The following is a 25,261-nucleotide window of genomic DNA, read 5'->3' as shown; positions in this document are numbered from 1 at the left end:
GAGTTTGACATGCTGCAAGATACTAAAGTAGATTCTGAAGGGAAAATTATTCAGTGTACCATGTTAGTAGATTCTGAACCTGTGAGTACGGAAGAAGCTCTCAAGCAGAAATTCTGGCTAAAGGCCATGAAAGAAGAACTTGATGCCATAGAGAGAAACAAAACTTGGAAGCTGACAGAACTTCCAAAGAACAAGAAAGCCATCAACGTGAGATGAGTTTATAAGGTGAAGCTAAAGCCAGATGGATCAATTGGAAAACACAAAGAAAGGTTAATTGTAAGAGGTTTTTTTTGCAGAAACCTGAGTTAGATTACTTTGAAGTGTTTGCGCTTGTAGCAAGACATGAAACAATCAGGTTGGTGATTGCGATGACTGCTTATAGGAATTAGACTCTAATGCATTTAGACGTGAAATCTGCATTTTTGAATAGTCCATTAGAAGAAGAGGTTTATGTGTCACAACCTCATGGATTTGAGAAAAAGAATCAAGAAGGGATGGTGTACAGATTACACAAAGATTTGTATGGACTGAAGCAAGCCCTTAGAGCTTGGAATCTGAAAATTGATTCATTTTTCAAGAAGCAGGGATTTCAGAAATGTGAGATGGAGTATATTGTCTATGTTCAGCATAATTCTGAAGGTAATATGGTTCTGGTGTGTTTGTATGTTGATGACATATTTCTAATAGGAAGTTATGAACATGAGATAGTTAAGTTCAATAAGGAGCTAATGAATGAGTTTGGTATGACTGATCTAGGAAACATGTCTATTTTCTAGGAATGGAAATTATGTACTCTGAGAAAGGCATAATTTTACATCAGCTGAAATATAAACTTGAGCTTCTGAATTATAAAGTTTCTATCACACCTGCTGATATAAATCAGAAATTGGATTTTGATTTTGATTCTGATGGTGATAATGTAGATGCGACAATGTTCAAGCAGTTGGTAGGGTCTCTGAGATATTTGTGTAATACCAAACCTTATATTTGCTATGCAGTTGGAATAGTGAGTAGGTTTATGAGTAAACCGAAGTGGTCTCATTACCAAGTTGCTGTAAGAATTCTGAGGTATATAAAGGGAACTCTGAAGGAGTTTTGTTCCCTTCTGGTGCTAAAATTGGCTCAAAACTTCTGAGTTACTCAAATTCTGATCTGTGTGGAGACAGAGTTGACAGAAGAAGGACTTCTGGATACTTGTTTAAGTTTATAGGAAGTTCTATTTCTTGGTGTTCCAAGAAGCAACCAGTGGTTGGTTTGTTAACCTGTGAAGCAGAATATATTGCAGGTGTTGTGACTGCATGCCTAGCTGTGTGGCTTTTAAATTTATTGCAGGATCTGCAGATCAAGGTAAATAAGCCTCTGAACTTGATGATTGATAACAAGTCTGCAATCAATCTTTCCAAGAACCCAATGTTGCATGGGATAAGCAAGCATATTGTTAATAAGTATCACTTTCTGAGAAATTAGGTTCAGAATGGAGTGCTAGAGTTTGTGCACTGTAGCACCTAGAAGCAGCTGGCAGATGTTCTGATGAAGGCGATCAAGATTGATCAATTTCTACGTTTGAGGGATGAAATTGGTGTTGTTAGTTTTGGTTAAGCTGAATATGAATTAAAGGATGATGTTTGAATGAATTCATATTTTGAGAAACTTGTAGACAAAGTTTGTTAGAAGGTATTTTAGTATTTTCCTAAAAGTCCCACTTGTATTTAAGCAAGTGAGTGGTGAGAACAAATTGTACCTTTATTCCTTTTGCAGTGTGTGTGTGCATTTTTTTTGTGCAACCATTTTGTAACCATTTCAAGAGTAGTGGAAGTTTGTTATTATTCTCTTTTCTCTCTCTTGTTTATTGCTCTTCTTTATCACCTTGTGCACCAACACTATACACGTGTAAGATGTTTTATACTATCAGTTCATTACTACCATCAATTTATATTACTTTATAAATAATTAAAATAAAAGTTAATTTTCTCCTAACATTTAAATCTATGATTAACCAACCGTACACAATCATTTTACATTATCAGTGCATTTTAATTAAAATTTTCATACAATCATTTGACGGTGAACTAAATATTTTTAATAAAAAAATACTAAAGGAGACAAGTTTAATGTGTGAATGCCTTGTAGAGGTATTTCTCTTCATATTCAAATATATTACATAGCATAATAGGTTTATTGTGTAAAATATACAAATGTATTGTTTCTTCGTCGTTTCGGTTTAAATTTTTTCAATACGTTGTCTATTTTTACTAATGATGACATCCGTACACTCTTTTGTTTTTAGGGGAGTGATATACATGTTGTAATACCAATGACAATAAGAAACACATGCAAAGACTAAATAAAGAACCTTTAACATTTTGTCTTTCAACATCCTTAGACTCTTCTGGTTTTTCTAAATCTTTTATGGTTGAGACTATTTTCTTAGATCTAATTCATTATTAGTGTTTTAATAGTGCTCATGTGCACCACATTCATGTTATTCCAACCATTCCTATTAGCGACAGTGCTTTGAAATTTACTCATGTTTTCTACAATCTCTCTCCCACTGGTACTAAATAAGGTGTGTGTTGAAAGTGTAATCCTTTATGTTGAAGCAGTAATTCGATAGAGTCTTTTATTGTCGAAATGCTCTGTGCATAAATTGTATAGCTATCGAAATATCGAAGAAGTGTGTCTTCGGCAGAAACTTAAGACTAAGATTTATTTTGTGTTTTTAGTTGAGTTAGATTAATTTGAGATTGCTTGGTGTGCAAGCAATCTCAGTATATAAATAGGGAGGTACTCTATCATTGTAATGAGTAGTTTCATAGAGAAAAGATTGAATAAACTTAAGTTTGAAAGCAGATAGAAACTCTACAAAAATATTCCCCCTCTTCCCATTTTTCTCTAAAATCCTATTTTCTCCTTTCTTCCCCAATTCATCTTTTCTTTTCTTCTCAAATTTCTATGCAGTGGAATCATCTTGCAACCAAGGTGTGGTTGATTCATTTGAGTGAAGAGTAAAGAATAAGATGAGTAATCAATTAGAAAAAATGATTCTTGTTCGTTAAGATTGATTCAGAATTATGAGTTTTGGTGAAATTCCAACATTGGGAATTCGTCGAAATTCCAACATCTGGTATCTAGAGCACTAGCCGTGTGATTCTTGGGAAGCATAACACGATGAATCATCGGAATGGGCATTTTCCAACAAGTCTTCTGATTCTGAATGGTAAGAATTATGATAATTGGTGTAAGCAGATGAAGATTGTATTTTGTTATCAAGACATGTGGGATCTTGTGAAGGAAGGGATAACACCACTTGCAGAAAATGCGATAAATAAACAAAAGGTTGCACACAAAGATTTTAAGAATAAAGATTATAAAGCTCTCTTTATAATTCATTAATATGTTGATCCAAAGAATTTTGAAAAAGCTGAATGATGTTGAATCAGTGAAAGAAGCACAAGAAATTTTGCAGAAATCGTTTGGAGGCGCTGAGAAAGGTAAAAATGTGAGGTTACAAACTCACAAAAGGACGTATGAATTGCTTCAGATGGAATAAAGTGAAAGCATAACTAATTTTTTTTACTAGGGGCTACGAAATTGGTGAATCAAATCAAGGTATATGGAGAAGTGTTGACATCAAGATCAGTTGTCGCAAAGATATGGAGGTTAATGGCCCCAAAATTCGATCATGTGGTGGTAGCCATAGAAGAATCAAAAGACTTGTCAACATTGAAAAAGGAAAAGCTTTAAGGGACGCTTGAATCTCATAAACAAAGAATGACTGAAAGAGTTATAAGAAAGTCGAAGAGCGATGTGGCTTTGCAGGTGTAATCAACAAGAGAAAATAAAGGCAAAGGAAAATGGTTCGGCAACAAAGGTAGAGGAGTCTTCAACGATTAGACTGGTAGAGGAAACCAGCAAGAAGTAAATTCATCAAATCAAATAATACTCTCATACAAAGCAACCGCAAATGTGGTGTTGCAAGTAGAGGAAAATGTGGTGGACGAAAACCTGACAGGAGTCACATTCAGTGTTTCAATTGTCATAAGTATGGTCACTAATCTAGTGATTGTCCTAAAAAACAAAAGAATCAGGAAAATGATGCAAAGCTGAAAAAACATGAAGAAAAAAATGATGTTGATGGTCACAACAAGAGATGAAGAAAGATTCAAGTACCAAAGGTACTTGGATTCAGGATACTCATTACACATGACTGGTAGGAAATATTGGTTTGTCAATATAAAATCCTCGATGAAGAACATAGTGAAATTTGAAAATGGAAATACTCTAGCAGCTGGAGGTATTGGTGATGTTTTGATTACGAGGAAAGATATCAAAAGGTCAGTAATTTCCAATGTATTGTATATACCAGACATGAAAAGTAATTTGCTCAGCAAATGGTAGTTGGTCGAAAATAATTACAAAGTGTCAATTGAAGATAAGATGATAAGAGTTCTCGACTCAGGTGTAAGGTTAATCTTGAAGACTCCTATTTCTCCGAATAAAAACTTCTTGATTGAACATAATATGATGGAGCACAAGTGCCTTGCAATTGCAACTAGCAGGTATGAATGGATATGTCACCATAGACTTGGCCATCTCAACTTTAAGGACATCAGAGATCTGAAAAGAAGAAACATGGTGTCAGGGTTACCAGAAATCGAAATTCCAAATGAAGTGTGTGAGGAATGTGTGCAGGCAAAGCAACACAAGAACAACTTTAACAAGGATGCAGGAAGCAAGTCAAAGGGAATTCTTGAAATCATATACTCTGATGTATGTGGTCTTATCCAAATGGATTTGTTTGGAGGTAACATATCTTTTGTCACATTCATAGATGATTTTAGTCAAAAACGGTAGACTTACCTGATCAAGAAGAAAAGTGAAGTGATTGAGGTATTTTCCAAGTTTAAATCTATGGTAAAAAACAAAGTGGTCGAAAGCTCAAGATTCTGAGGACTGATGGTGGTGGAGAGCATGTGTTAAAAGACTTTGACACATTATATGAGAAAGAATGGATTATGCATGAGGTGGTGCCACCCTACACTCCACAACAAAATGGAACTGCTGAAAGGATGAATACAACCATCATGAATATGGTGAGAAATATGTTTAAAGGCAAGTATCTACCCAAAGAATTATGGGGAAAAGTTGTGTCGACTGCAACATACATTTTGAATAGATGTCTGACGAAAAGGATAGAAGGAATCGTGCCAGAAGAATGTTGGTCCGGTGTCAAGCCTAACTTAAGTCATCTGAGAGTATTTGTATCTATAACACATAGACATGTTCTTGATCAGTTGAGAAGAAAACTTGATGACAAGCCGAGTCAAATGATCCTAATAGGATATCATTCGATTGGTGGATACAAGTTGTTCGACCTAGTGAACAACCAAGTAGTAATCAACAGTGACATGATCATAGATGAGCTTAAAGAGTGAGATTGGACAAAAAATATAAAGAAGGATTCAGTGAGAATCTTATGTGAAGAACATCAGGTGAAGTCGAAAGAGAAATTCAACAGGAAGAAGTAAGAGGTCAAGCAAGCATAAGCAGACCTCAAAGAATAAGACACATGCCTACAAGGTTGTAGGAATGTGTGATTACATCATATGACATGGTTAATGATGAAAGTGAGCTTGTACACTATGCTTTCTATTCAGATGTCGAACCAGTTAGTGCAACTGAGACATTGAAGGATTTGACATAGATGAAAGCGATGAATGAGGAACTGAAGTCCATTGGAGTCAACAACAATTGGTCACTTGTCGAATTGTCTCAAGGCAAGAAAGCAATCAATGTGAAGTGGGTATAAAAGGTGAAGTTAAATCCCAAAGGATAAGTAACTCGACATAAGGCAAGACTTGCGGCAAAAGGATTTCTTTAAAAAGAAGGAATCGACTTTGACGGAGTCTTTACACCTGTTGCTAGAATTGAAATCAATAAAAAATATTGATTCTTATTCATCAAGATTGATTCAGAATTTTTTCGAATTTTGATGAAACTCCAACATTAGAAATTCCTCGAAATTCCAACATTTTGTGTAACATTTTCAAGATTCTATATGGTACCAAAGTTTGATTCATATTCAAACCTTTCTATAGTACTATATTTGGTTTATACATGAATAGAAGTGGTAATCCATAAATATAATTTGAAAGTTGTCAATTTGCATGATATTGTAACCACTGGTCAGTCACATTTATAAATTGTTATCATGTATATTCCATTATTGTAACCAACTTTCAAATTTTCCCAGAGCTAGCCTTGGAATCTCGGGTGGAAAACCAGGTGATTCAACATATATTATTGGTGTTCAAAGTGAAATGGCATTCTACCTTGATCCACATGATGTTAAGCCGATATGCAGTATAATTATTTTTTTAGACACTTCTGTTTTTTTTTTTTTTTTTATAAAATTGTTGTTGTACAATTATCATTTTGCATGTAAATTCAGAAAGAAAATGCCTTAGTTCTTAGAGATGTTTACAAGTGATATTGAGATGTATTTTGACTGGTTAAGATTTACTAAGGACATCTTAAATGGTTAATATTATCGAAAATAATCAAGAGCCTAATACATAGTCGTATCTGCAAGTAAGATTTCAACTAACATTGATTTCAACTAAGTTGTTTTATCACATGATATCACTCTATCAATGTTATCTGCCAGATTATTTTGACGATTTATATTCCCGGGCAATTAAGCTTGCATAAGAATCAAATGGTGCACTACTATGTTTTGATGATGATTCTCTTGGTATGAACCTTGACAATGATGCAAGCACCAATGATGATGATTAGTATTTCAAGATTTCAATTTAAATACTCATTTATGATTAATTTCTATACTAATATGGAACAACTTAGTAGCACTTTCTGTAATTGCTATACTCTGTAATTCCTTTCATTTTTATTTACAATTTCATATGTCATTAATTATCGTATTATCGTGACACGAAAAATATCCGAACGGACAAACGTTCAAATGATAATGAAGTCGCCACCAAAATTTTATTTTTAACAGGGAAACGTCGATAAAATCCTTGAAAACAAAACTAAGGTAATCGTAACCAAATTTAAGTTCGGGGGTCAATTATGCGCGGAGAAGGTATTAACACTCTGCAACATGTATTGTAACCAACGAGAACTGTTTAATTAGTTTTGAAATAAATGTTAGTTTGAAATGTTTGGTTTCTTCTAATTATTAAAAATATTTACATGAAAAGAAAAGAATTAAAAAAAAGTTTTTATTAGGGTGTTTGACGAGACGTTGAATCTCGCGCATACGTATCTCTAAGTGCGATGAATAATTTAAAGTTACGTAGTTCTTGGTAGTAAACTTTGTTTTTTGGTTGATTTTAATTATGAAAACGAGTTTAATCGAGTTTGACAGAATAATGATGGAGGATAAAAAGGTGTGCACTCCATTATGCCCTTTTTAATCCAATTTTTTATTTATGATTTTTTTAAAGATTGTTATTAGTATATGGAAGACGAATGCTCGACTAGAACAAGTTATTCGGGGAACAAAACGAGTGTGCACTTGATTATCCTTATTTGATCGATTCTAACTACGAAATTTAAACACTATTATTATTATGTCTATTTTATCATGAATAAGAAGGTATGTCAAAGTCAACTTTGAACCAATAAAAGTCAACGAGTTGTAAAATGGGAATTTGGTGTATGTGACCTAGTTTGATGTTCATGTACAATTTGAATAGCTCGATGAACAAGTGCAAGCTTAGAACTTTTTCTCAATTTTTAAGTACATTTTATGGTACAAGTTGCTCATGTCACCTTCCACACCATACATAATCATCATTGGATTTTCTATTTCATTTCAAAATACAAAAGGTTCCAATTTGAAATTCAATTGATTGGTAGGGCATATTACCATGATTCATATTACCATGATTCATGTTATTAAGCAACAAGCCAAAATTCCTCTTGATTCAAATTGAAGTTTAGTGTTTCCGTCTAAATTACCAAAAATTGTGACCAAGGCAAATGTTGAGAATATTTTGGAACCTTTATGGTTTTATTTTATTAGACTCGCATTATTGAATCAATTCAAAGTTCACTAAGGCAAAACCAATTCAACTTTCAAAATGAAGTCCATATGCATTTTTCATCTCACTACATATACATTACATTCAAATTGAAATCAAATGGAATAAAAATGATTTTCATTCATGATTGACATGTACATTACATCACAATCATCATCACCATTACATCAAAATGAAAAATGTTCATTACATCATCTTCACCACCTCATCACACATGTTTTTGTTATCATTGCATAAAACGAGTTAACAAAAGAAAAAGAGAAACAAGTTAAATTTAAATTTAACATAATTGAGATTTTCATTTCAATTTGAATTTGATTTTTACGAACTTTTGCACATGGGACCATAAATGCAGCACACGATTTTCCCTTCACTCCCCCATAAAATCAGCAAGCAATGTCATGTTCCCTCTCAATTTTCACTAAATCCCTTCCCTGACACATCTCTCACTTTGGTCACACGATATTGCAACAAACTTTGCAAAAGATCTTCACTCCCTCACTCGGGTTTCACTCCTCTCACACACTCACCTAAACCTAATTCATTCACCTATAAAGCCTAAATCTAATACACTAAGAAAAGAAATGAAGATTCCCCCATTGAGAAAATAGAATTCGTAGCCCCCATCTTCAATCCAAAACCCTCCACCAAAGCTCAAAGCAAAGAGCAATTAGAGCTTCACCTTAAAGTCCTAATTAAATTGAGCTCAACCTTCATTGTCACACTCACCTGCACCTCAAGCTATCATAACCTCAGAACACACGAAGCAGAAGAGGAAGAATAATTGAAAAGAAGTAGAAAAATCAAAAGGAAAAGAAAAGAAGAAGAGTAGAAGCAGGAAAAAGAAAGAAAAGTTACATGTAATTTCGCCATTATTGAAAATCGCATCCACCGTGTCGGAGCTTGAATACCTTTGTCGGAATTTCATTTGGTAGTTTTCTTGTTCTATTGTTGTTGGTGTACTCATTTATTCCTTTCCACTTTGATATCTTGTTGTATTGGCTTGTAATTGGACGCTTTAATGAAAAAATTGGGTTAGGGGTTTTGTGGGGTTAAGGGTTTAATTTGTGTTGAATGTTGTTAATTTTTTATTTTCGTGTTTAAATTCGTGTTTAGAAGCTGATTTGGATGAAGGTTGATGCTTAGGGGTTTTTGATTTAAGTGGTTGAGGTTGTTCATGCGTTGTTCTTATTTTCTAGAATTTTTCACATTTGCTTTTAGAAAGAAGCAAGAGAAAGTTTGTCTTGTGTTTAGAAGAGAGAGAAACAAAGGAATCAAATGAAAGGGTCCAACGTGAACCCCATTGAAGAATGATCTCTCTTCATTTTCTCCCTTGACCACGTGGCCCTCTCCCCACCTTGTGATCAGTGGACTTTGGCGTTAACTAGGGGAACTTGTACAAGGCGCCCTACTGTGCACCCTCGCGTTTGTGCCTTGGATCTATCCAACGGTCGTGGTTGGGTTGATCAAGATTAAATAATCACCACGTAATTTTGATAAAACAGTCAGGCGATGGTCTCTTCTCTCTTATTTTTTTTTATCAATCGACCCTTAGCTTTGGGCTCTTTTGAGTCTGGCTTAACACACCCATCCTACTTCCATGCACCCCCATTTGTTCTCTTTTTATGTTTTTATTTCTTTTACATTGGGCCTTCAGCCCAACATTTATTTTATTTTTGCAAACCTCTTCATTTTGATCGCACCCTCTCTTTTGTTTTTATTATTTTATTTTATCCTTATTAATTGCTTAATTAATCAAAAAATAAAAACAAAAACAACATGACCACTAAAATAAAACTTTTCTAAAACCAAAACCACTTGATCAACATCAAGTAATTTTATAACATTTTATCACTCTTTTATCAAATTCTAAACCATTTCACAATCAAAGCAAAATCATTTTAGCAAAAAGCAATTTAAAACCAAAATGGGAATCAAATACTTGACCAACAATAACTTTTTTTTCCAACTCGAAGGCGCTTCAAAATCTTTTCACAATAACAATCAAATGAAAAAGGACAATGGGGTTCACACTCTGTTGAAACCTCGAATAATCGGCCTTGAGGCACACACCTTAGTCTTACTAAGCATTCATCTTCCACCATAAAACACATTATCAAAATTAGGATGAAAAAGGACAATGGGGGTTCACACTCTGTTGAAACCTCAAATAATCGGCCATGGGGCGCACACCTTGGTCTTAACAAGCATTTGTCTTTCGTAAATAATTTTTCTATAAACAATTAGATGAAAAAGGAAAATGGGGTGCCTACTCTATTGAAACCCTAAATAATTGGCCCTAGGGCATACACTTTGGTCTTATAGAGTATTCGTCTTCCACCTAAAATAAACTCAACCAATCAAACTCTTTTTTTGCCATAGCGTGACCACAAACTTTTTCGCAAACGAATGATGTTTTATCCATTTACCGTGACATAAAAAAACGCTTAAGCCTCTCATGCGCGTGCATACAAGCAACATTTAACTGCTCGAATGTGATCAAATATGCTCCATCATGATTCAACATACAAATAAGTACTTCAGTCTCCCATGCGCGAGAATACAAATAACGTTTAACCGCTAGAATATGACCTAAACACTGTTCACTAAAATAAACCAACACATACATGTTTTTCTACTAAGAAATACATAACTTTGAGTTCTCTATCACACTTGGGGATACGTAGGAGCGAGATTAAAGGTTTCGTCAAGAACCCTAATAAATAGGGAGGTACCCTATCATTGTAATGAGTTATTGCATAGAGAAAAGATTAAATAAACTCCAGTTTGAAAGCAGAGAGAAACTCTGCAGAAATATTCTCCCTCTTCCTTTTTTCTCTCTAAAAACCTAATTTCTCCTTTCTTCCCCAATTCATATTTTCTTTTCTTCTCAAATTTCTGTGCAACATAATCATCTTGCAACCAAGGTATGGTTGATTCACTCGAGTGAAGAGTGAAGAACAAGATGAGTAATTAATCAGAAATATCTATTCTTTATTCATCAAGATTGATTCGTAAATTCTTCGACTCATGTTTCTTGGTCGTAGAAAAATACTCGTAGTGGGTTGCCAACATCGTGTCGGTCGCGAAGAAGGACGAAAAAGTACGAATGTGCATTGACTACCGAGATTTAAACAAAGCTAACCCAAATGATTATTTCCCCTTACCTCACATTGATGTATTGGGGATAACACGCCAGTTCTCGGTATTCTCATTCATGGATGGATTCTCTGGGTACAACCAGATTAAAATGGCCTAGGATGACATAGAGAAAACCATGTTCATCACCCATTGGGAAACCTTCTGTTACAAGGTGATGCCTTTCGGCTTGAAGAATGTTGGGGAAACATATCGACGAGCGATGGTGACTCTCATTCATGACATGATTCATAAAGATATTAAGGTCTAGGCAAACGAATGATTGTGAAATCCCATACTGAGGAAGATGACATTGTTCATCTGTAAAAGTTGTTTGCACGATTGAGAAAATTCTGGTTGCGGCTAAATCTTAACAAATTCACCTTTGGTGTAAGATTTGGTAAACTAATGGGATTCATAGTAAGCCAACGAGGAAACAAAGTCGACCCTTACAAGTTCAAATCCATAAAAAGTATGCCAGCACCTAGCACGGAGAAAGAGGTTCATGGTTTCTTAGGGATATTGAACTATGTTTCTAGATTCATCTCACACCTTACAACCACTTGCAAACCAATTTTTAAGTTGTTACAAAAAGATCAAGCCATCAAGTGAACAAATATTTCCAAACGACATTGAAAATACAAAACAATACTTGCAAGAACCGTCGATCTTGATACCCCATCTTCCAGGAAGACCTTTCATCATGTATTTGACAGTGCTCGACGATTCAATGAGTTATGTGTTAGGATAGGACGATGAAACAGGTATAAAAAAGCATGTCATCTACTACATGAGCAAGAAGTTTACCGACTGTAAAACCAATTTCCCATTGCTCGAGAAAACTTGTTGCGCACTTGCATGGGCTGCCCAACGCCTAAGGAAATACATGCTGACTCACACCACATGGCTAATATCAAATTTGGATCCCATAAAGTACATCTTCGAGAAACCATCTCTTAATGGAATAATTGCTGTTGACAAATGATATTATCAGAATATGATATCCAATATGTCACGTAGAAATCCAGCCAAGGAAGCATATTGTCATGCCATCTTGCCCACTAACTAGTAGAAGATTACCAGCCAATGAGATTCAATTTCCCGAATGAGGATATCATGGTCGTAAATGATAATGAAGGACATAAACCATGGGAGTGATGGACTCGTATGTTCAATGGTGCCTCCAATGTTGTAGTCCATGGTATCGGGGCAGTACTGATGTCCCCAAAGAATTTTCACATTTACTTCACCTTAGGATTGTGCTTTGACTGCACCAATAATATCCCCAAATATGAAGCATGTATCATGGGGATATAAGCATCCATTGAATTAAGGATCAAGATACTTGAGGTATATGTAGATTCTGCATTGGTTACACACCAAGTAAAGCGCGATTGGGATACACGACATCCTAATCTGGTTCCGTACCAGGATCATGTATTAGAACTAATACCCCAGTTTGAGGAATCACCTTCACCTATATCCCCCGGGAAGAAAATTAAATGGAAGATGTTTTTGCTACTTTGGTATCCATGTACAAGGTGAATTGGCCTAACTACGAGCCATTTTTTAGAATCAGGTGTTTGGAACAACCTGCACATTATCTATAAGTGGAAGAAGAATCTGATGACAAGCCTTGATTTTATGACATCAAACACTACCTTGAAAAACAAGAGTTCCCAGCGAATGCTTCGGTCTGGGATAAGAAAATGTTTAGAAGGTTGGAAACTAAGTTCTTCTTAAACCCGAATATACTCTACAAGAGGATGAATAATATCCTAGTCTCGTTGCAGAAGAGTTTCCAGATGTTGGATCTTGCTTGTGATTTCCCACTTTGATTTCTCAAGACCTCATTGGACTCTCTCAAGCGTTGATTGTAGGAGTTGAAGTTCTTCACTTCTTCTAGGCTCTTTTTTAGGCTGGCATGAGTATGTTGGAAGGTTTTCTCAACCTCTTCTCAGAGATGCCTTTCATAGGATTCCTACTCATGGGACTCCTTGAGCAGTTGAGTGAGTTCTTACATTCGAGCTTCAAACCATTCCATCATTGCTTTCTGGCTTGTCAAGTTCCTTTCCCAGAGATCCTTCCACTTGCCATTTCTTTGTTGGGAATCTCAAAGCTCTTAGTTTTGCTGACCAAGCTCATGGCCTGCCCATTCCAGGAATTCGCCAACTCTCTTTCTTTTTTTCTTTCTCGTCTTTAATTATGGTCTCTTTATCTTTAATTAGTTGTTTCTTTTGTTTAAGGTTGAACTTCAATTCATTCCTCTCATAGAAACCTGGTGAGGATTAGTTTGTAGCTCTTCCGTTTCTAGCTCTAGTATGAGGATAGTGGCCCTAAGCTCATCAACCTCCCTGAGAGAAACAGGAACAAGCTCAGGTGATGCAAAAGTAATGGGAATATCAATGAATAAGGGAAGCTTGACTATCTTAACCCTTTCCAAAACCCATTACAAGTATGGCTCCCTTGCTATGCAATTATTTTTGCCCAATTTCGTACCTTTGGTGTGGAATTTATCCTAGGCACAAATGATCTTATGAAGTAAAACTGGATTTCCAGCACCCATATCATGCAACACCATCTCTTCCAATGCCTTATCTTATGGATTTCCCAAAATCGGGTACCTAAGCTATCTCAAACCTAAAGTAGGATTGCAACTTATACAACCCTTGGAACCAAACAGTGGTATGTTAGGAAAGCTTCCACAACTAAAAATGATGTCTTCCACATTGATTCTTCTGGTATACCAAGTTATAGGCCTTCTAGTTAGGGATACCAAGGTATGGGCCCACTACTCACTAGTCACCTCATCAGTTGGGGTATTTGGTTTGAAGACATGTGAGGTGAGCCAGTTGTAGAGTAAAGAAAGGCAACAAACTACAATGTCAGTTTTCTTCTTATGACGAAGATGAAGGGTATGGAAGACATCAACTAGGAGCGCATGAACTAGATTCTCCTTATCCTTCAACACAACAAAAAATATGCTTACAACAACAGAGTCTATGAAATCCTCATATGTTGGGAATAATATTAACCCATATGTGAGGAGGGCTAATATATCCCCAAAAGTAACCCATTGCCTAGATGCAACTAACTCTTTAGCCTTTGCTTCCAAGTAACCTCTCCAGAATCCGGGAAAGTTCCATCATCTCTTCCAGTTAGCTATCATGTTTAGAACTGGGATCTGAAGGGCCATAGCTACTTTTATACCTTAGGAACCTACCCCATTATGGTGCAATCCTTATTTCCTCTCATAGGGATCTACAATACTCTCTATAATTATTCCATGGTGGGAGTCAACTGAAAGTCTTGAAATAAGAAGCTACAAAGTGAAGGATCATAAAACTGAGCCGATGCAGTGATAGCCAGGGTCTGAACTCTGATAGATATAAGGTCCAAGATATTCCTTCAAAAGTGACTCTATAGCCATGAGGTAACTTGTCTGTAAGCTTTTTTGGATTCTCCAGTCTTACAACTTGGCTTTCAATTGTAGTGGTTTCCTATTATCTGAACTCACACTTCCTTTTGAATGCAAACAACCTCGAACATTGTGATTCCATGAAAACAAATTTAGTATGCTAAATGAATTTTTCATGATGTCATGCATATGTTATGAATGCATGAGGTTTAGGATCCAGGATAACATGAGTAGTACATATCACCCTACAAAGTAGGTCTCCGTATAGTGGGACAATTTTAAGTTTTCTACCAATAAACCATTCGCAGGGTTGGCTTTAAGGTGTTTGGATAAGGTTCCCAGAGTCATGGACCTTAATCGAATATGTGTCCTGCAACGGGATAGCCACTTTATGACGAGATTGATGAAATGGTCTACTCTAGGCAGATTTTTTGCGTTACTTATTCAAGGTGTGCACCTCGGGGGATAACATTTTGCAACTACCAAAGCGAACCGGTTCTAAAGGGGTCCCTGGAGTCATAGACGTTTTATGAACCAACGTTACGTGACGGGCGAGCCATCTTACGATGAGATCCACCAAGAGGTCTACTCTAGAAGGAGTCTTCATGTTAACCATTCAAGGTGAGCACCTCGGGGCTATCATTACGCAACTTTCATTCTAACCTATGTTTCTCTCTTTTTTTCCCCAAAGCTCGAGTGTAGAAATTTACTTAGAATGTCATCCCAAATCCCATATATAAACAAGATAATAAATATGTAAGACAATATGAAATCATAAGAAAACAAAAGAAACAAAGGCAACATTCATCACAAATTGAACTAAATTAGGATTGACTCTCTAGCTAAAGCAGTCCCCAATAGAGTCGCCAGATGTCGCGGCGCGAAAAATACTTGGAGCGCTCGCATGCTTGATATGATAACATAGTCACCGCCTAACTTTATTTATTCTAGAAGAAAAGATAAAATATCGATAAAACCCTTAAAAGAAACAAAAAATGGTCATCGTAACCAAATTCGGGTTCGAGAGTCGATTGTGCGAGGGGAAGATATTAGCATCTCTCACATCCGTTGTACTCAATTGGAATTATTTAGTTAGATTTGCGAATAGAATGTTAGCTTTTGTTATTTGTTTTCTTCTGATTATTAAAAGGTTCAAAAGGAAAAGAAAAGGTCACAAAAAAGACTTTTATTAGGGTACTTGATAAGATTGTGGGTCTTGCTCCTACATATCGTCAGATGTGATGAGAATTCAAAGTTACATAGATTTGGCAAGATAAAAGTATTTTTGGTTTTTTTTATTATAGTGTTTGATGATACTTGGAATGTCGCTCCTACGTATCCCCAAGTGTGATGGGGAACTCAAAGCTACATAGTTCTTGGTAGAAAACTACGTATTGGTTGGTTGGTTTTATTGAGCGGATGTTTAGATCATATTCTAGTGGTTAAACGTTGCTTGTGTGCTTGCAATTGGAGGCTTAAGAGTTTGTATGTATCGCAGTAGAATGAACTAAACAATGTTCTTTTGTAAAAAGGTTTTCGATCGCGCGAGGGCGAGAAAAGATAGATTTGATGTGTTGAATTGTTTTTAGGAGGATGGCGAACGCTCGGTAAGACCAAGATGTGTGCCTTGAGGCCGCTTATTCGAGGTTTCAAGGAGTGTGTACCCCCATGTACCTTTTTCACCCAAAAGGTTTATGAAATTTATTTGTGGAAGACGAACGTTTGGTAAGACCAAGACGTGTGTCTCGGGGCCGATAGTTTGAGGTTTCAAGGAGTGTGTACACATATGTACCATTTTCGTCCAAGTTTGGGTTAAGTGTTTTTATAACGGAAGAAGAATGCTAAGTAAGAGCGAGACGTGTGCCTCGGGGCCTATTATTTAAGGTTTTCATGGAGTGTATACTCCAATGTTCCTTTTCTTCTGATTTTATTAAGAAAAAGATTTTAGCAAAACACTTAATTTGAAAAGAAATTTAATGATGACTAAACATTTCGATTTGTATTTAAAAATGTATTTGAATTTGATTTAAGGAGTTTGAATTTTGATTTTAAAAATTCTTGACGTTGGATCAAGATTTTTTTTTATATTTGAAAAATATGTTGATTTTATTAAAATGATATTTATTATTAAATGAAATAATAAAATAAAAATGAAGAAAATAATAAAAAAATATGGAAAGCGGGATGTGCAAAGCAACAAGGGATATATGAATCAAGTAAAATAAATAATTTGGGCCCAAACGCCCAACATAAATAAAAAAGAATGAAAAAAATGTGTGTGACTCAACTTTTATCCACTCGATATGCATACCAATTGCATACCAACTTCTTTCAGTCACTCTTTGACTTCTTCCCCTTGTTGATAAATTGGTATGCACATCGAGGGATATATGAATAAAGTAAAATAAACAATTTGGGCCCAAACGCCCAATCCAAGGGAACATTTCCAAGTCAACAAGGGGAAGGAGTCAAAGAATGAATCAACTTCTATCTACTCGATGTGCATACCAATTGATCATGGGGCCTAGATTAGAGGCGTACGGTATGCAGTGGGCCAATCAAATGGATGAGATTTACGCCACATGTATGCAGTGGTTGAGATGAGAAATTTGACAAAATAGGGAAGAGAAGCCTCACATGCTCATTCTCTTATTCCCCTTCTCTCTCTATCCTGACTCTCTCTTTCTTCTCTCTCTAAACTAGCCTCTGGCCTCCATGTTAATACATAAACACAAATTTTCTCCACTCAAACAGTTCACAATGGTGGTTATTGTAAGACCCTAATTTTGACCCTAAGATCCCTCCTGGCATCATATTATTACACTTTGCATTTGCCTAAAGGATCATAGCATATTGGCTCCTTAACCCTTGGTTTGGGACTTGTGAGAGTTGGTTTGAGACCACCAAGTATGCTTGAATTGTATATTATTGCTTTTCTTATCTTGTTTACTAACCAAAAGCACAAAAATATGTCACTAACATCTTTTGTTTTGTAGCTTGAGCAATCATAAGATCCAAGGCTCCTAGAAGGCCCCTATGCTCAAAGAATGGCCAGGTGAAGGTGAAAGCAAGCATGAGAATGGTTCACAAGGCTCTAATTAATCATATATGCCTCCCAATTATCTCAATTTGTCAATTTGATCAAGATAAACCAAAGGGCTTGAGGATTGTTTCCCAAGGAAACCCTAATTCAACTGTGCATTGACTGTGCCTTGCCCATGAAGCAACCTCAACCCATGATCAAATACAATCAAGGGAAGTTATTTAATTCATCATTTCATGCATATTTGAGCTTATTTGAGTATCCTTAATCATCAATTCATCAAGATTTAAAGTTTGGACTTGAGAAGTTGATCAGTCAATTTATCTGACTATTTTGAAATCCACTGAGACCTAACTTTTAATGTGTTTGTCAAATGAAGATGCACCCAAGATAAAAAATGTTCTTAAGAACCATATGAACAACTTTCATGTTCATCAAAAATTCATTTGAAGCTTTGAAGGTCATCATCCATTTCAAAACGTTATAGGTCATTTTGACTGAAACCCTAATTTTAGGTCAACTTCCCAATGACCTAACTCACTCATTTTTAATTATTTTTAGGTGGTATCAAATGAATTGGAAAGTTTAAGATGTCTACTTCATTTTTTATGTTGAACAAATTTTCATAATCCTAAAATAAACACATGTGATAATACAAAACATTATAGGTCACTTTGAACCAAAGTCATTGAAATGTGAAAAAGTCCAACTTCAAGTGCCCATAACTTTCTCATCAAAAATCCAAATGATGCAAAATGTAAGTACAAATTGATTGTCTTGAAAAGATATACAACTTTTATCTTAAAGGTTTTGTTATTTGAGGCTTGCATCATTAAAACAGAAGGGCTTGAAGTTGGTCCATTTTGACAAAATTCTCATACACATGTTTTGTACATTGAACTTCAAGGCCGATTTTCAATAATTTCCCAATTCCAAATGGATTTTCGTTAAACATAACAATTGTTCCTCATATAAAGGCCTTTCCAACCATTACCCACATGTCCATGTTTCATTTTGGCAAAGTGCATTTTCGAAGAGATGAAGATTTATGTGCATTTATGAAAACCATGTCAAATATTTGTGCACAAGCCAATTCCACCAAAATTGCACGTCCAATTCATCTTGCTTACATTTGAACACTCAATTTCCATTGCATTTGGGCCTCCCATGCGCCTGTACAGGCCCATGCATGGAGGCCCTCATTCCACATGCACATGAACTTTGCATTGCTTGCCTTATCATTTGCTATAAATAGAGGTGCTCAGCTTCATTCATTCCCAACCTTAAGGCACCTAAATTGCTGCAGAATTGAATCCTCACCCTTCACCTAAAGGAATTTTGCATTTCACTTTCATTTTTTCAGTTTCAATTTTCAACTTCCTTGGTTGATCATTGAACTCTAATTCCTTAGCCTAGCTCTATTTCCATCTCAAGAACACACTGCTATCAAGAATTTGAAGAAATCGTGCCTTGTAGAGCTGTACTTTAAAGGTTGTTGTTCAAACTTTTTCCATTTGAATCTCACTGGATCTTGCTCATTTCTTGTGTTTGTTGGTTCCTCTGAAGTCCTCTCATAAGAGGCAATTGATTGGTGCAATTGATTGGTCCTCTCATAAGAGGCAATTGATGTAGTGATCTTGAGAGGAAACCAATGGTACAGGGGTGATGTACATCACCCCAGCTTTCCAATGATATGAGGATCGCGCATTTTTATTAAGTTTTCATAACCTGCAAATGTCACCGGAGCTGGCATGCTCGCCGGAGAAGACGGTGGTGTACACCACCGTCCACCACGCCAGATCACATCTAGGCCGTTGGTTGATATTTCCAGATTGAATCCCAGCGCTTGGTTGTTATGACTATTTTAAATACATTGTGTTTCTCAATTGACTCTGATCCATCGTGCACGCGCATCTCTCCTCCCTTTGATGTACCACCTCATTTAATGAGCTTGATCCAACGCGCCAGGATTTTTGCAATTTCTGATTTATTTCATTTTATTTTCTTTATTTCATTTTATTTCAAAAATTCATAACTCTTTCATTTTAAATCCAAAAAATATGGGACCAATTGCATTATTTTCCTTTTTAATTCTAGTTTATGAAAATGATTTTTAATATTTTTTATGGTGTCATTTGATATTTTTTGTGAATGTTCTCTTTTCTGGTTATTTTTAATTCATTTTAAATAGTTTCGAATATTCAAAAAATGCAAAAATATTTTCTTAACCTCTTTGAATCATGATGAATCTATGAAAAATATTCTCATCAATTTCTTAATTGATTTGAGATTTATTTGAGATTTTAGTTCAATTAGGTTATTTTTATTCATTTTTTAATTGTTTAAAATTAGTTTCTGATTTCCAAAAATGCTAAAAAAAATTGTCAAACCTTGTTTGACCTTGTCGAACTTAGGATGATCCATTTGGACTTTTCCAAGTTGATTTGAAATGGATTTGAAGTTTGACCTTTATTTGTTTATTTTAATTCAAGTATTATTTTAATTCAAGTATTATTTTAATTCTCAAAAATACCAAAAATATTTTATTTGTTTCTTGACTTCTAAACTTCATCTTGCTTCTATTTACCATTGATTGACTTTGATTCTATTCATGTTGGATCAATGTGTGTTGGATATCTCATTTGAATTTCAATTCATGTACATTCTTCTTCTTCTTTTTTTCTTTTCTTTTTGATCAATGAGTTAAAGATTGGTGGTTATCCTTGACATATGAGAGGCTTAACCTTTATTGATTCAAATCTAATTCATCTTGATCAAAGATCAAGTTAATGGCTTTGCATTAAGGATAGGTTGCTTCTTGGTCAAGCAAAAAACCTAAATCAATACAAGATCATTCTTCTTTTCTTTTGGCATGGCAAGTTGTAGGAGCTTGGCTTACTAGTCATGGTCTCTAACTTGTGTTTGTTGCCTATAGTTTTATTGACCAACCTCAGATAGGTGTGACTACTACATTAGTCCACTTACGATTGCTTAACATAGCGTTAAATTTGCCTTATGACACACTAACACTAACTAATGACCACTAACTTTTAATTAAAGCATTTAATTATGGCAATTTACTTTTATGCAATTTAATATCTTGTTCAATAATTCATTTGCTTTTTCCCTTTGCTCACTTGAGCTCATGTTTATGTTAATGCAGTTTGCCTTTTGCTCACTTGAGCATATTATTGTGTATATACTATTGTGCTTGTTTTGTTTTGATTGTGTGAACCCAATGCAAATGGACAAAGGACTTAGATTTTAGGACCTTACCTGTGCTAATGGAGTTTAAAGAGCAACTAGGCCTCATTCCTTTAGAATGCTTTAAAATGTTAAAGAGCAAATAGGCCTCATGCCTTTAGAATGCTTAAAGCTTGAAGATGAATTGAAAGGACCTAATTCTAAACTCACTCTTGTCCATTCTTTCTATTGCATTGTGGAACTTTTTGATTTGTGTGCTCTTGTGTGCTAGGGATCTTAACTTGAGCCAAGTAGAAGAACCATTGTCATGAGCATCCAAAGTGAGAGATATAAAAGCCATTGGAAGAGTCCTAGGAGCTTGCTTGTTTGCTTGATTGCTTGAGTTATTTGCTTATTGCTTGCTAATTCTAAAGGAAAGGGAACAACTTGGATCATCACTATGATCTCAAGAAGGGAACTCCATGTGGTTTTATTTCTCTTCCTTCATCTTTGCATGATTAGGATCTAGCCATTCTTCTTCTTCCCTCCACTCTAACCCAAGCCAAACTTTTGTGCAAGCATTAACATTGTTTTCAAAAATTAGAAACCTAAGCACTATGCTTTTGATTTTTCCAAACTTCTTTTCATAACACTTATTTTTGAATTGAATCCTAAGTCAACTTTGACCTTACTTTGTAAATACCTTTCATTGGTAAATACAACTCACTTAATTGTTTTGTGGTTTCAATGGCCACTTCTTGCGAAAGCTTTTCATAAACATTAGCTATTAGGTTTGAGTTATCCTAGAGGTTGATATAATACTCACCTATATCCTTAGTGATGGACAATAAGTCTTCCATGCTTATTATAGGGTTAACCCCTCACTAGCATGTTGAAGCTCTCCTCACATGGTGGATTTGTGGTTTTGGGTTGAGTTTTCTCCCTTTGATAACAAAAGACCTTAAGGCTTTTGACCAATCAATCCACCAACTTCTTTTGAGATTTTTACCCCGAACTACGAGGTTTTGATCCTACCTTTTTTAAGATAGTACGTAGGCAATGGGTTTATCCATTCAAACACAAAAATTGTAAATAACTTGTATATTCTTTTCTCATCTCCCCAATCATGTTTGCACAAATAATTTTCACAAATACCAACCTACCTTACAACATTAGTGAAAAGGGCTCCCTTAGAGTACTAAGGATGTTTCGGGTGCTTAAAACCTTCCCATTGCATAACCAACCCCCTTACCCAGATCTCTGAAATTTTTATTAGTTTTTGATTTGATAAAACTTCTCGGTTTTTGTTCACTTTCTAACCTTTCCTTTGGATAAATAGAAGTGCGGTGGCGACTCGAATTGTATGATTTACTTTTGATTTAGTCAATAAATCTAAAGGTAACGAATACCCCGCTACAGAAAAGTGACGACTCTGCTGGAGATTTTTTCCCTAGTGTGTTTTGCCTACTTTTCACTTTTGTTGTCTTGTTTTGTTTATATTATTTGTGACATATTTTTGTGCAAATTTGGGATTACTGTATTGTATGTAATGTATGAATTGCTTGATATATTAATTGCTTGTATCCTTGGTGATCTTTTGTGAGATGAGTTCTATACCCGAACTCGAGTGCACTTAGGATAGGAGAATGGCATAGTCTTGTCAACTTGTGTGGAGTTATTCCTTAGCAAGTTGACTTGCAAGCCCATTCACTTGGTGGAGGTCATGTTGGGATCAATAAGGTCATACGAGTAGTCGTAGTTAGGCATTACTCATTCCAGTATAGACCTTAGAAGCCAAGGACCTTAGATTACCTAGCCCATCTCGGCCTATTTTTAGGACGTAGTGCGAAGGTCGTTCAAGTGTAAGATTTGATACGATTGTTACGCGATACTACACTCATGAGAGTCTCTCTTGAGAATATTTTTGGAATACGAGTAGTCGTTTATCCGATAATATCCGAAAGATGGGATGATGATTATGGGAACCTCTTGTAGAACATGATTGTCAAGTTTAACCATAGTACACTCCCTTTGGGTGGTTCTTAACCGAGACTCCATGCTCGTGACTTGCAACAAACCCTTGATTCATGGTTGATCCGTTCTTGTGTATCCTTAATATCAATGGAACTTGGGTGTTGATAAGGTGTAAACCATAATCCACCAAAATGGATGATTGATATTAAGGATGACTTGATCCATCCCATGACCTTTGTGTGGTGTGCTTTGCTTGATCCTTGAGTGTGATTATTACATACATACATTCATGCATTCATACACATCCATATCATCAACAATGAGAAAATTTTCAAGGAACTTAAGAGGTTTATTTGCAAATATTCAAACATGGATAAGCAAAGAAGGAATACGAAGAAGTACAGTTTCAGACAACCCGACTTGAAAGAGTTAAGGAGTTTGACATCCTATGTATTAGATCCCTTGGAGTTCAAAGCTCGCCATGGGAAGCTTCTGTCTATTCTTACTACTCAGGTGGATGAAGGTCTGATGAGTCTATTGGTACTGTTCTATGATCCCTTGTACCGTTGCTTCACATTTCTGGATTTCCAGCTTTTGCCTACGCTTGAGGAGTATGCCTATCTTGTGGGTATACCTATTCTAGATCAGTTGTCGTTCAGTGGCTTGGAGAGAGTTCCTACTTCTCAAGAGATTGCTGATCTGTTGCATATAGATGAATCTATTGTTGGTGCTCATATGAATACCAAAGGTGGAATTCAAGGTCTCCCATCTGATTTCCTCATTACTCAAGCTACTATGCATGGGAAGGCCATGAGTGAGGACGCCTTTGAGGACATATTTGTACTTCTCATCTATGGGCTAGTGTTATTCCCCAACATCGACAAGTTTGTGGATGTGAACGCCATTAGGATTTTCTCTACTCTTAATCTCGTTCCTACTCTGTTGGGTGACACTTATTTCTCTTTGCATATGAGGAATGCAAAGGGTGGTGGTACCATTGTGTGCTGTTTGCCTCTGTTGTACAAGTGGTTTATTTCGCACTTGCCACAGGCGGTCGCCTTCAAGGAGAACAAAGGATGTCTACGGTGGTCCACGAGACTTATGTCTCTCACTAATGATGATATCTTTTGGTATAACTGTGTATATGATGGTGTGCAGATTATCGACTCTTGTGGTGAATTCTCCAATGTGCCTCTTCTTGGTACATGTGGTGGGATTAACTACAACCCTGTTTTGGCACGTCGTCAGCTTGGGTTCCCCTTAAAGGAAAAACCTAATAACATTTTGTTAGAAGGTGTGTTCTTTCAAGAGGGTAAAGATCCCCAAAACTTGAAGGGCAGGATAGTCTGCGCTTGGCGCAAGGTTCATAGGAAGGGAAGGAAAGAGCTTGGTCCGAAGAATTGTATTGCTTTGGAAACCTATACCTTATGGGTGAGGAGGAGAGCTTATGAGTACCTTATGCCTTATGACTACCTGATACCTACACCTTTGGTTATGGTCAGGCCTTCAACCCTCCCTGGCCAAGGAGTAGAGGAGTTGAGAGAAGAAGACTGTTCGCGTGCTTGGGTCCGTGAGCAAGAGGAGCTACTTCAGAAGCTTATAGTTAAGGATGCATTGATAGAGTTTCTTGAGCATCAGGTTATCGACGAGTCTGATGATGTGGTGACTTCTCTTCTTCCTCAGTCTTCCAGATTTTGGAAGAGGAAGTACGATCGACTCGCCAAGGAGAAGGCGGATATAAAAGGCAGCCTATGAGAGAAAGGTGAAGAGGCTTTGTGCAGCTTATCTTCCAGTCTCGAGAGCTTTGGACGATTGTTTCTAGGGTTCCATAGGATGTTCATTTTCCTTCTCTCTTGTATTATATTTGGTTACCAAGACTGTACTTCTTTGGTGTAAAAATATTTCCCAGATATTATTGATATGATATTTCCATTATATGTCTAAATGATTAATATTTCCAAAATATTTGCAAATAGGACTCTAAAGTTCCTCTGATTAAAAAATAAATCATATGCACAAGCATTGCATGCATCATGTGCATAAGCAGGTTCTGTTCCAGGGCTTCTTGTTCAGTGGTCTAACCCTGTGTTCTTCATTTATTTTGAAGACAAGCTGACGCACCGGTACTACACCAGAGCCAACTCATCAAAGCTAATGGATCACCTAGAACAAGAGAACAAAGAATTGAAGGAGGAAGTGGCAAGATTGACTGCACTGATGGAGTCTTTCTTGGCCGCCCAAAGCCAGTCGTCTCTAACGCCTTCAACTCCTCCCCAGAGGACGGTCATTTCTGAGGTTGCTTCCTCTACCGTGCCTGCTGCCAGTGCCCATTTTACGCCTACTGCTATGCCAATCGGGTTTCCCTGGAGGATGCCCTCGAGCTTCGTTCGAGAGGGTCTCGCCCCAACTTTTGCTTCTTCGCCGGCATCTAGCCCG

General features: G+C 36.2%; 1 protein-coding gene across 1 annotated transcript; it reads left to right on the top strand.

Moving 5' to 3' along the window:
* The first annotated feature begins 602 nt into the window (after positions 1-602).
* Positions 603-2,565, top strand: LOC127130143 (uncharacterized mitochondrial protein AtMg00810-like). Its single transcript, XM_051059207.1, has 4 exons — positions 603-639; positions 777-1,068; positions 1,167-1,347; positions 2,449-2,565. Exons 1-4 carry the CDS (start codon positions 603-605, stop codon positions 2,563-2,565), a joined length of 627 nt encoding a protein of 208 aa, XP_050915164.1.
* The last annotated feature ends 22,696 nt before the right edge of the window (positions 2,566-25,261 follow it).

The sequence above is a fragment of the Lathyrus oleraceus genome, chromosome 3 (assembly GCF_024323335.1).
Source record: "Lathyrus oleraceus cultivar Zhongwan6 chromosome 3, CAAS_Psat_ZW6_1.0, whole genome shotgun sequence".
In the NCBI taxonomy this organism is placed as follows: Eukaryota; Viridiplantae; Streptophyta; class Magnoliopsida; order Fabales; family Fabaceae; genus Lathyrus; species Lathyrus oleraceus.
Note: the sequence above shows the minus strand (reverse complement) of the source record. Positions and strands in the feature narration are given on the sequence as shown.

Excerpts from the sequence above, each read along its gene's own strand:
- LOC127130143 (XM_051059207.1), top strand. The coding sequence starts at position 603 with ATGGAGTATATTGTCTATGTTCAGCATAATTCTGAAG. Across the intron at positions 640-776 it reads TGTTCAGCATAATTCTGAAG|GAATGGAAATTATGTACTCT; the intron begins GTAATATGGTTC and ends TCTATTTTCTAG. Across the intron at positions 1,348-2,448 it reads TGCAGGATCTGCAGATCAAG|TGTTTTAATAGTGCTCATGT; the intron begins GTAAATAAGCCT and ends ATTCATTATTAG.